Source organism: Perca flavescens, chromosome 11, assembly GCF_004354835.1.
Source record: "Perca flavescens isolate YP-PL-M2 chromosome 11, PFLA_1.0, whole genome shotgun sequence".
Taxonomy (NCBI): Eukaryota; Metazoa; Chordata; class Actinopteri; order Perciformes; family Percidae; genus Perca; species Perca flavescens.
In genome coordinates this window covers 17282003-17294633 of record NC_041341.1, presented here as the reverse complement: position 1 = coordinate 17294633, position 12631 = coordinate 17282003, and the positions used below count along the sequence as shown (strand labels likewise).

The 12631-nt window shown below is 39.8% G+C and overlaps 1 protein-coding gene across 1 annotated transcript; it reads right to left on the bottom strand.

The window, feature by feature from the left end:
• Nucleotides 1-677: 677 nt before the first annotated feature.
• rpgra (retinitis pigmentosa GTPase regulator a) lies at nucleotides 678-12610 on the bottom strand (the record flags this gene model as incomplete). The annotated part of the gene is made up of 15 exons (XM_028590431.1): nucleotides 12515-12610; nucleotides 11967-12104; nucleotides 11547-11672; nucleotides 11356-11448; nucleotides 10774-10836; nucleotides 10531-10689; nucleotides 10273-10422; nucleotides 10020-10178; nucleotides 9142-9297; nucleotides 8889-9013; nucleotides 8460-8666; nucleotides 7134-7650; nucleotides 6944-7023; nucleotides 942-3806; nucleotides 678-896 (listed from the first exon to the last, which is right to left on the bottom strand). Coding segments are annotated over exons 2-15 (4950 nt in total), but the record flags the coding sequence as incomplete, so codon positions are not given.
• Nucleotides 12611-12631: the final 21 nt, after the last annotated feature.

Sequence of the window (12631 nt, the reverse complement as noted above, 5' to 3'; positions counted from 1 at the left end):
AGGTACTGAGGTAGAACGTCGTTCCAGAACTGCTGAGAGTCATCTTGTTTCTTCACTCCAGCACTCTGCTTTGTCCTCGGGGCTGGTCTGGGTGCTGGTCTGGGTGCTGGTCTGGGTGCTGGTCTGGGTGCTGGTTTGGGTGCTGGTTTGGGTGCTTCTTTCTGTTGTTTGTCTTTTCTGTCAGGAGGCATCTTCTGTATGTTTTTTGTTTTTGATGATTTGACCTTTTCCTCCTCCTCCTCCTCCTCCTCCTCTTCTTCTTCTTCCTCCTCATCTCCTTCTTCCTTCTCCTCCTCCTCGCCTTCTTCCTCCTCTACTTCTTCCTTCTCCTCCTCCTCCTCCTCTTCTCCCTCCTCTTCTTTACCTACTTCGTTAGCTTCTTTTTCGCTCTTCTCATCTTCATTTCCCTCAGAGTCGCTACCTTTCTTTCCTTTAGGTTGTTTCTGTTTTGTTTCTTCTCTCTGCTTTTTGAGTCTTCCCTCTATTTTTGGTTTAATCTTTGTTTCATTCTCCTCTTCCTCCCCACCTCCTTCCTCCTCCTCCTCATCACTCTCTTCCATCTCCTTTTTATTAGCCACAATACTTTCCTCTTTTCTCTTTATTTTTTTCTCCTCCTCACCTTCACTCTCTTCCTCTTCTTCTCCTTCCTCCTCTGCTACCTCCTGCTCACCCTCTTCCTCTTCTTCTTCTTCCTCCTCTGTAATATCCTTATCCTCTTCTTCCTCCTCCTCCCCACCCTCTTCTTCCTCCTCCTCTCCTACCTCCTCCTTACTCTCTTCTTCCTCCTCCTCTTTTACCTCCTCCTTACTTTCTTCTTCCTCCTCCTCTCCTACCTCCTCCTTACTCTCTTCTTCCTCCTCCTCTCCTACCTCCTCCTTACTCTCTTCTTCCTCCTCCTCTCCTACCTCCTCCTTACTCTCTTCTTCCTCCTCCTCTCCTACCTCCTCCTTACTCTCTTCTTCCTCCTCCTCTCCTACCTCCTCCTCAACCTCTTCTTCCTCCTCCTCTCCTACCTCATCCTCTTCTTCTTCCTCCTCCTCTCCTACCTCATCCTTACTCTCTTCTTCCTCCTCCTCTCCTACCTCCTCCTTACTCTCTTCTTCCTCCTCTTCTACTTCCTCCATACTCTCTTCTTCTTCCTCCTCACCCTCTTGTTCCTCCTCTGCAGTCTCGTCCTCAGCTTCCCCCTCATCTAAAGACACTTCTTCCTCACCCTCTTCACCCTCCTCCTCATTTTCTTTATCACTCTTTTCATCTTGCTCTTCCTCATCTTCATCAGGCTCACTGTCTTCCTCTTCCTCATTTTCAACACTCACTTCATCCTGTTCCTCATCTTCCTCCCCTTCACTCTCATCCGTTTCTTCATCTTCTTCTGAGTCTTTCTCAGTGGAATCTTTTTCTTCCTCCATTTCACCCTCTTCCTCTGCATCAATCTCACTTTCTTCTTCTTCAGAGTCCGACTCTGAAGTGTCACCTTCGTCTCTGTCCTCCTCCTCTGACTCTTTGCTCCTGCTGCTCCCTGACTCTTGGCCACTTTCATCATCTTCATCCTCACTCATCTCACTTTCTTCTTCTTCAGAGTCCGACTCTGCAGTGTCACCTTCGTCTCTGTCCTCCTCCTCTGACTCTTTGCTCCTGCTGCTCCCTGACTCTTGGCCACTTTCATCATCTTCATCCTCACTCACCTCACTTTCTTCCTCTTCTTCTTTATTCTCTTCCTCACTTTCACTTCCCTCCTCTGCTTCCTCACTTACCTCAGACTCACTTCCTCCTCTGCCTGTTTCCTCACTGCTTTCTTCTTCCTCCTCTTCAGCCTCTGTGACCTCACTCTTCTCACTACTTCCTTCCTCTTCACCATCTTCCTTTGCAAGTTCATTATCTTGCTCTTCCTCGCCATCTACAGAAACACTGTCTTTTTCCTCCTCTAAGTCATCGCTACTTTCACTTTCCTCCTCATCTTCTTCTTTGCCTACATGGCTTCCACTCTCTTCATTTTTCTTATTTTCCTCATCTTCAGTATCTGTTTCTCCTCCCTTATGATCCTTGTAGGTTTTCTCATCTTCTTTATGTTCTAGCTGGGAAGTTTCCCTGTCTGTGCCACTGTTATTTCCCTCTGTTTGTGAAATGTCTTCACTCCCGTCACTTTTCACCACCCCCTGTTGTGACTGAAGGGTATCATTACGTTCTTCTTCTTGAACTACATTCTTCTTGACCTGAACATTTTTCTCTGTGCTTCCTTCTGCTGGATTTGATGCCTCTGTTGAAGAAAAATGTGACAATGTAGAGGAAAAGGAAGGTTGCATAACTGCACTCTGTTTTGTGAATTGCTTCACTCGACTGGGTGTTTTGGGTGGTGTAGAGGTAACTGTGTCACTGTCAGACTGGAAACCCTGTATGTTTGTCACTGCATCGCTAAGGCCTTTCATAGCTGTACCTGCTATCCCAACAACAGGAAGAAGAGCGGCTGCGGTACTGAGTATCTCCCCCCACATTGGCTTCTCTTCAGTCAGGCTCTGAGCATCCTCTCTATGTGTTTCAGAAACAAGCAGATCCCTATCAACAGGTTTGGGGCCTTGTGGGGATTTGGCACCACTGACAGGAATCACTTCTGTTCTCTGAGTGCTTTGAGAGGAGATGGGGTTACACAGAACTTCAATAGGTGTGGAAACTTCAGTCTGCTTACTCCTTGGCTTGGCCCTCGTAATATCTTCAGAGTCAGCTTCTCCTTTAACTCTGATTTCATCCCCTTTGTCTCCCCCTGGTTTTGTTTTTTCCTTCAGTTTAGATTCTTTTGCCTTCTTTTGGTCCTTTACTTCAGCGCTGTCACCTTCAGGTATCTTCTGATTATCTGCAGTTCTACCTTTCATTTTTTGAGCTTTGTTTAACTCATTTTCCACAACTTTTACTTTACTTTCACTTTTAACTGGAGTATTTCTTGCACCTTTACTTGGATTTTTGACTAGTGTGGATTTGACCGCTTTCGGTTTCCCTTTAACTTTCACAGGTATGGATTTCACACTTTGGGATTTCTTAGTATCAACCTGAGCAGGTGTGGAGGCGGGTGTGGTTTCTTTTTTCTTATTTTGACCTCTTCCCGGTGCTGATTCAACCTTGTGAAAATCTTTTGTTGGAGTCGATATGAATTGCTGTGACTCCCGTTGCATCTGGACTTCAACAGGTTTGGAGTCAGTGGTTTCACTCTGGATCTCTTCATCTTTTTCTACTGATAAAGAACTTCCCCTCTGGACAGATATGCTGGTTGTTTCATTTCCTGTAGTGACCTTCATAACAGAAGATGTCTTGTCCAAAGCAGATGATTTATTTTCCTCCTGTTTCAGTGTCCCAATGAAGTTTTCTTTTAAAGCGCTGGCTTTCATATCCTCTTCGTTTATAATACTTTCTTTCACATTTCTGTTTCTTTTGTCATTTTCCTTCACTGCAGTCGCCAGTCTCTGCTGTGTCGGTGTCTTCCGGACAGATTGTGGAGTTCTTGGACTTGATGCTAATAGTTTTGGTGATTCCAAATGGGAGGTTTTCTTTCGATCTATTCCATCCTCATGAGTTTTGATTTTATTAGACTGCTTGGTGATGTTCTCTTTGCCTTTAGATGTAACCTTTTTAGATGTGTTTTTCAGACTCTTTAAGCTCTTCAGTGGAGACACTTCTTTCTTTAAAGAACCTTTCAGGAGCTCTGTGGGTGAGGCCTTAAGAGAATTTTGTTCTGCCTTCCCATTGAACTGGAGCCGTTTGGCAAACAACTCTGCCTCTTTCGTAGTTCTTCTAAGAGCTCGGCCTTTCTTCTTTTCCTATAATAAATCACAAAGAAATAGGGATTTAGTCAGATGTAAAAAATAAAAATAAAAGTGGCAGAAAAAGGTCATATGCCTGATAATAGCATGTTATAGAAAAAGGAAAGTTGGACCAGCACAGCAGCAGGCCTGCAATCAACATGGCTGATGTGTAGTTGTGGCATTTGATGTTTTATGTGTTTTACTGCCAAATGCATGTCGTCTCAAGCGGTTTCTATGATAACACTCAACACAGAATTAGAACTTGTTTGGAGATATGTTTCAGTAGTTTTTATTGCCGTATGTTATTCATTTAAAATCTTTTGAATAAAATTACAAATATACATCAGTATGGTGGCAACAATACATAAAAAGGAAATATAATGCCAGTATAAAGTATATTTTGGATGCCATCATCATGTACAAATACATTTTTGTACAGTATAATTTGAAACGTAATGTATATAGAAAAGTATATGGAAAACGATAGGTTTTCCTTAAAGTATGTGTATGGTGGACATAAAGAACACAATGTTAATAAAAAAAAATCTGTCACCAGGTTTAAATACAGCTGTGTGTGGGAGGTAAAGGAAACCATGGTGACGATTGAGAGAATCCTTATTTTTCCATATGCACTGGAGATAAACAGATGGTGGTTAATTGGGGGTCAGTGCCAGTTGATATGAAAACAGACTGTCACCAGAGGTGTCAAGTAACAAAGTACAACTATTTTGTTACCTTACTTAAGTGGAAATTTTGGGTAGCCTATCTATACTTTACTGGAGTAATTATTTTACAGCAGACTTTTTACTTCTACTACTTACATTTTCACACAATTATCTGTACTTTCTACTCCTTACATTTTAAAAATAGCCTCGTTACTCCTATTTCAGTTTGGCTTGTCTTCATCCGGCTTGTCATCGTTAAAAAATACACACACACAAAAAAAAACCTATCCAGATATATCGCGCCATCCAGATAGAGTGAATTTTTATTGTGGTTGGATGAGAAGTATAAACATATAGGCCTACCATTCTGACCCTATTGGTTTGTACGCGATCCATCGCACCTGCACAGACCTGGTGCTAAAACGGCACCGGTGCCTTAACAACCGTTATCTACGAATAGCAACACAGATTTCGTTGCCTTATTTAGGTGCCACTTAAATGCCCGCGCTTCTCTCTGATGCTCTGAAAACGGACATTAGAGGGAACTGAAACATCGCCGCACGGGATGCTAGTTAACACTACACTCAACAGCAGGTAACGTTAGCCTACCGTTAGCTAGCAGCTGGAGTAAACACGGTTAAAATGCTGACAGCTAAACGGTGTAAAAGTGTGACTGTATTTCACTGAGAGGATTGTAACACCAGACTGTAGCTGCCGTTGTCTGACAAACACAGACTCAGCCTGAAATAAGTTATTGTTATTACATTTTTAATAAATCATTTAATTTTGACCCTGTGGACTTAGCAATATACAAGCCGTTCTTTAATGTTGCCTTGTGCTCCTTTTTTTAAATTTAGATCAACTTTTAATTGTTTTATATTTTTGAACATACAGAACAGACAAATACAATTGAACAAGGTGCTTCCTTTTTAAAATATATATATATATATATATATATATATATATATATATATATATATATATATATATATATATATATATATAATAGAGATAGAGAGAAGAAATGTGTCACCTTTTTCAGCCCTTCTGAGTTTGCAGGTATGATTTTAATATAAAATAATAGTCATCATTGTCTTTAGAAAAATGTTTTTTTTGTGGAGGTGGGGCGGGCTAAGCTTTTGTCCTTAATGGCATTTTTTCCCCCTTACATTACTTTTACTTTTATACTTTAAGTAGGCTAGTTTTGAATTTTTCTGCTACTTTATATTACATTCCTGAGTGAAATATTACTTTAAACTTCACTTCATGTTTTAACACCTGAAGTTACTAGTTATTAGTTACTAGTATACTCAGATTTTACTTTGAAAACATATGAACAGTTTTTGACATATGATAAATTTTTCAGCACACAAAATCAGCTTATTTAGTCATTTCAGTCACTTAACTGAGTCCTTATAGCCTTATTTATAAATATGCCAGTGCTGTAAGAATATTCCAATATGTTTTAATGCCAATGAACTTTCAAGTATTTTCTGAAATGTAATTTTTCACCTTCAAAGGGAAGTTTGGGGTCCCCTGCTGGAGCTGCTCCCCCCGCGACCCGACACCGGATAAGCGGACGAAGATGGATGGATGGATGGTAATTTTTCACAATTCAAGTAAACTGCATTATTTGTTCTTGTCTCAAGTTACAGTAATTCATTTTTAGAGCATTTTTTATGATTAAAATAGATATCCGTACTGTAACATTTTGTCACCTGTTTTAAGAAAATAAGGTTTGCAGGACTCAATTATATATATAATATATACAATATAAACCACTCAAATCAAGTTTTTGCCATGGTTTTTTTTGTTGCATAATGACTACTTTTGATACTTTAAGTACATTTTGTTGTTATAAAGTAAATTATAATTTTGAATGCAGGACTTTTACTTGTAAAGTAAAGATTACTAAGCACCACATGTTGCTCTTTGACACACAACAATGCATTGTGCAATGCCAATGCATCATTGGCTGTGGAAATACTGATAAGATGTGGCAAAATTCCTACAAACTTTTCCAAAGCATTGTATGTGTATGTGTGTGTATCTGAGTGAGTGTTTGTGTATCTGAGGCTGGAGCCCAAACACATTTGTTGTTTCTCCTAATCTCTTTCCTAATCTCTTAATCTACTTTGAGGAGATTCATAATACACATTCTTGGGGGGGGGGGGGAAAGAAATTCATGTGAAAAATCAAAAGACTAAAACACTGAATTCAATTTCATATTTCACCTCAGTGTTATACCAAATGGAAAATGTCTCCACAGACACACACACAGACGCATACACATGCAGTATGTATGCTGAGCTATGCACATTTCCTGGAAAAGTCAGTGAGTGTTCAACATTGCTGTTTCCTGCTCTGGAGTGCACATAATCTAAACCACAACCAAGAATCCTAAAGAGGAAAATAGCATTCAACTGACTCTGTGGACAATATATTGTATTTCTCTACTCTTTCAAAGTCAAACCAAACGTCTCTTACCACATTTGGCAAAAAGTCAGAGTCGACTCCTTTCTCCTCCAACTCTTCTATGACAATTTGGCTCTGAATAGTTTCTCTCTCTGAAAGAGATAAGGCAATGTCAGGATTAATTCAACAGCTGTACACTACAGTATCTAACGCAAGAGCAAAACTCAGCTCAGCATTGGTTAAAATTATAGGTTGAAAATACCTGTTTGTGGTGAGGCAGGATGCTCTTCCTCACTGAGATGTTTCTTTGAAATATCACTGGAGGGTCTGGTGGGACTGCAGGGCTCTTTAGGTGATAGAGGAGATTCTTCAATTAAGGCTTTTTTAGCAGTTCTATACATTCTTTTTTTTGCAGTCTGTTTAGGAGATACTGGGGTGTTATGTTTTGTTATGAACTTTGGTGACAGTAAGGGAGAAGGCAGCTCTTTGGATTTAGACTTAAAAGAAGCAGCGGTAGAGGATTTATTCTGAAAAGTGTTTGATGATTGAGAACGTGGGCTCGATGGCTTAGAGGGTAACACTGGAGATCTGGGGGAGAGTGGTGGGCTTAGTGTTGCTTCTGATTGTGTTTTGGGGGATGAGGAAGGGGTAGTAAAGTCCTTTGAGAGTGTTTTAGGGGTTGAGATATTTCTGGATGTTTGCCAGGAGGTGTTGAGGAAGTCAGAATTTAGACGTGGGAGGTTCTGAAACATCTTCCCAAACAGCTCCACAGATCTTCCCTAAAAGACAGGAGAGGAAAAACAGCAAAAACATTACTGAGTAAAAGGTCTGAAACACATCTATGTTTCCATGGAGCCACCCCCCCCCTACAGCAGAGCTACAATTTGGTGTAACACTGCTCCCTACTGGAGCTAAATGTGATTTCAATTATCTAAAGATGAGACAACAAACTTTCTGCAGGGTTCACCAAGTTCAGGTAAAGCCTGTTTAAGACCTTTTAATACCACATAGAATGCAATCTAATAACTGTTTCAAGATCTTGCTGGTTAAAGTGTGCAAGTATAAATAAAAAAACTAGTTGAATTACTAGAATTATTTGTTATTATATCACATTTCTAAGTAATTCCCGGCAGTATATAACAACTATTCCCAATGATAAAATGTATTAAATGTATGTGACCTGGACCCAGATAGACAGCATAAATGAATGCATGGATCATCCAAATAAAAATGATGAATTAATTGAAGTCCATTTTAGAGCTGCAACTCGAGAAAATAATGGAAAAAAATTGAAGCACTACATTAAGTCTTTGCTAAAATTGCCCATTATGAGACGATGAGCTTCATAGCCTCTGTAGCTAGCATGAGTGACAGTGTTTGTTACAGGTCTGATGACTGGAACTCCACAAAAAGGATTAAACAGCCTCCTTCATGTACGATTTAGTATCACAACAATCCCTCTTTTAGTGTATATTTGTGTAACACCTATGTACACAGCTGCTAATGGTTGAAATTAGGAACTACTTATTTTGAGAGGTCTTATAAGAACCTTGTTTACGTAAACAAGTACCAAGGTGTAGGTTCTCACTTTTTCTCTATGCCGGGCTCGAGCAGAGAGGGCCGAGAATGGGACCAGTGGATTAGGATCAATCAAAGGGTCCAGCGGGATAATTTCTGTGTAAATTGGCTCCAAAACATTCTCTGTGATTGTGACATCCTCTTCTGGCACCACTTCTTGGCTCTCTGGTGGTCTGGGTGTAGCCAGTACCAGCATGTGGTTACCACCGCAGGACACCTAAACGTAAGAAAACACATGGACTCAATGTAGTTTATTGCTGTGTACCGTCTGCTCTCCCACTTTATACTCATTTACTTTCAGACATACAGGAAATACCACTTAAAAGGTGGGCTGCTAAAGCCAGAGAGTTTGGGGGGTTACTGACATGCACACAGGTGGACCACCCTGAACTTGATGGACAACATCCTCCACCACCCAAAGCCCTTTCATCACACTTACTAATTGAACATTGTACTTGACAAAACGTGTGCACAGTGTCGGGCTGAACTGGTTAATGAAGTTCTCCTCCCCTAAACCCAGTTTCCCATGACGACCATCACCAAACGTGTAGAGAAACCCGCTTTCTGAGGGGGAGAACGACAAATGCATTAGATAAAGTTTGAACGTTATGTTTGATTACTAGATAATCAATACATAGAAATAAAAACAGGCAGTACTAGTTTGACCACAATGAGCTTAAACAATTGCTTACTTGTGATGACAGCGGTGTGGTTTTCTCCACAGGCGATATGTTTGATGCTGCTGTTACAAAAGTGCTCCAGTGGTTTTGGCAAATCAACTTCAAACAGAAATGTCCCATGGCCCAGCTGACCGTACTGACCTCTGCCAAACGCGTACACGTTCTCCTCTAACACAGCAAAACAGACACAATGAAACAGACTACTTTGATTAACAGAATACATTGTGTCAGAGTTCTCATGCAGTATAATCCAAGTCTAATTCATCCAGTTGTATGCTCAGTACTTCCCAAACACATACATTTTTGTTAAAACCTAAATACCTAATAAACAGTCACATGCTAGCGCAGGCGCACTCCTTGCTATGTAGTTGTCGGACTACATAAGTTGTGTGGGAGTTTGTATACAGATGTTCTGTTCTGATATAGTTTTGCTGTTGTTAAATTCATCAAGAATTTTCTGCATTTTCGGATTCTTTGTTCACCGTGTAGGCATGCGAGAAAACAATGTTTTATTAAAGAATTTAAGGTAACACTGGGTGAGTAATTGATATACAAATTATCATTTTGGGGGAGAAAAAAAAAAGCTGCATGTTAAAGCATAGGTGATACACATTCAATAAAAAGGTCTGTCTGCACAATCAGTACTCGCACTTCTGATACTAATTATATTTTACTGATAATATACTTTTACTTAAGTAAAACTGTAAATGCAGGAGTTTTACTTGTAATGGAGTATTTTTACAAAGTATCTTTATATTTTTACAAAAGTAAAGGATCTGAATACTACTTCCACTACTGACTAACAGACTGTATTTCTAATATATGTCAAATATAAACAGTAAAACTAAAAAAAAGGTGTCAGCAGACATGTGGCTGTACTGTTGACCTACCTGTGAGTGCCACAGTGTGCTCCCCTCCACAGCACACTTGGGTGACACGACCCAGAATCCCTTGCACCCGCTGAGGGACTCTGTGATTGGCCAGCTGCTCCACCTGGAGACCAAGCCGTCCATTCGCACTCTCACCAAACGTGTAGAGATCTCCATCCACTAACACAAAGCGGGCACAACACTGGTATCTGAAGGTTGGTAAATGGACACTCAAACAGTCTCTTGTGCTGTGTTTGGTTGGACTGTGTTATACCTGTGACAAATGCTGAGTGGTGGTACCCACAGGAGACCCATAGCACTGCTTCCCTAACATCCACCTCTCTGGGTTCTGCTGCAAACCCCTCGTCCCCCAAACCAATCTGACCCACGGCGTTGTCTCCCCACATGAACAGTCTCCCGTCCTCTACCAATACACACAGAGTGTGGAAAATCAAACATCACACACGCACATACAGTTTGGACCTTGGCTAACAGAGACACTCATCACGTTATTACTTGTCACTTCTTCCACCTGTTAAGGCAGCTGAGGTGTTGCATCCTGCAGAAAGCATTTTGATTGGTGCATGGTCACAAAAGGGAGGCTGCAGGTGAAAGGATGTAGTGTTGTTGCAGTGGCCCAAACCGAGCTGCCCCTCCTGGTTACTGCCAGCAACAAACACACTACCCTGCCCTAAAAATATACAAAACCTAAATTAAATACAACTGATTTTGGTGTAAGGAAACATCTGTTATATATTTGTTGATATCATCTTACATGTGCAGACGATTGTGTGATCTCTCCCACAAGCTACAAGCTTCACATTCACAGACTTCAAGGCTGAAAGGAAAATACACAATTATAGCTACTAAAAATGAAAATAAAATACCAAGAATAAAAGCCTCCTCAGTCTATATTTAGATTAGTTGACACTTTGATGTTGGAGTTAATTTTATTTTAACTTTATATACGGCTTGTGAATTCCTCTCAGGGATCAATAAACTTTTATCTTATCTCAACCTATAACAATAGATCATAATGTATTTGTTGATTAAATTGTATATCTGAATCTGTAAAGTAACTAACTAAATTGTCAAATAAATGTGGTAATGTCAAAAGTAGATAGTATTTGCCTCGAATTGTAGTGAAGTAGAAGAATAATTTAGCAGAAAATGAAAACAAAAAGTATCAAGTAGCTTAAATGATATAGTATAGTACAAAACAATGTCAGCTTAGGCCCTTTCACTGCTTTCCTATTTTATCGACCAAGCGATTAAAGGATTAATCAAGAAAATAATTGGCATATTAATTAACAATGAAAATTAACATTATTTGCCATTTTAGTGTAAAGTAACTCACATTTCACAGAGGCAGGTTTGTTGGCAGCAGGCTTGAATCCAAGCCCCAGTTGGCCCCAAGTATTACCACCAAACATGAGCAGCCTGCCATTTTCTGCAGACATAAGAATCATTTGATTATACAATTTTTTTTATCGTTGGACACACACAGTATCATTATTTATTATAAAAATGTGCATAGACTGTCTGCACCTGTGATGACAGCAGTATGCTCTCCTCCACAAGATAGGTGTATCGGCTGATCATTCTTCAACCAGAATTTACTAGGCACATTGTCAGCAAAACTGCTCTTTCCAAATGTGAAGATGGCTCCTGTTTCTGAGAACAAAATGTGTGATTCATCTTTTAAACAGCCATTGATAGGAATAATAAACACTATGGACTTAAAGGCAACCCTTACTATTCTCTAACTTAACACCGGCTAAATCCCAACCTGCTGTCACATCTCAAGCCATTTAAGTAGCAGCCTGACAGAAATAGCAACAGGTCAACCACACACACACACATATAACTTACAGTGTGTGGAAACCATCAGTAGAATAGGCAAGTAAGTATACCATTCATAGAGATAAGTGCTATATATGCTGGTTAATGTGTAGAAAGTACTCTCACCGGGTATGTCCACATCGTCCTGTCCTGTCATCTCCACTGCTATCCCTCTCCCCGGCACCGTGTGGCTCGGTGCAGACTGACTGACAGGTGGATTTAGGTAGACGTCAGAGATGGTCAGGGGGGCAAGTTGTCCTTTAGCTAATGGAAGTAAGTTATAGGTGAGGAATATTAAGATATGTAATTACTTAAGTATGACAATAAACACACACACACACACACACACACACACACACACACATATATATATATATATATATATATATATATAGAAGAAATAACAGACATTACAAACAACAACAAAAAAGTACAAGAAGACATACATTTACAGTTAGTCAGAGGTTTCAGGGAAAAAAAGCTCTACAGTTTCCACAATTTTAATACTTTTTTGTTATCCAACGTTCTAAGTGACTTCAGTAGAGATTTAAATTCTATGAGAAAAGGTACAAAATTAGGAGATGAGTTAGAAAATGTCTGCTTGTGAATATAGAATTTTGCATGCCTAGCCTATAGAATAACAAAATGAATTAGATACTCAAGAGCACCATTACCTGAATTATCGTAGAAACAGATGATATCTTTAAGGTTAAAAGAGTAGATAAAGTTGGTGGGTTAAAAAAGTAAGACTCCAAATCTGTCCAAAATCTGTCCACAATCGTAAGAGAATA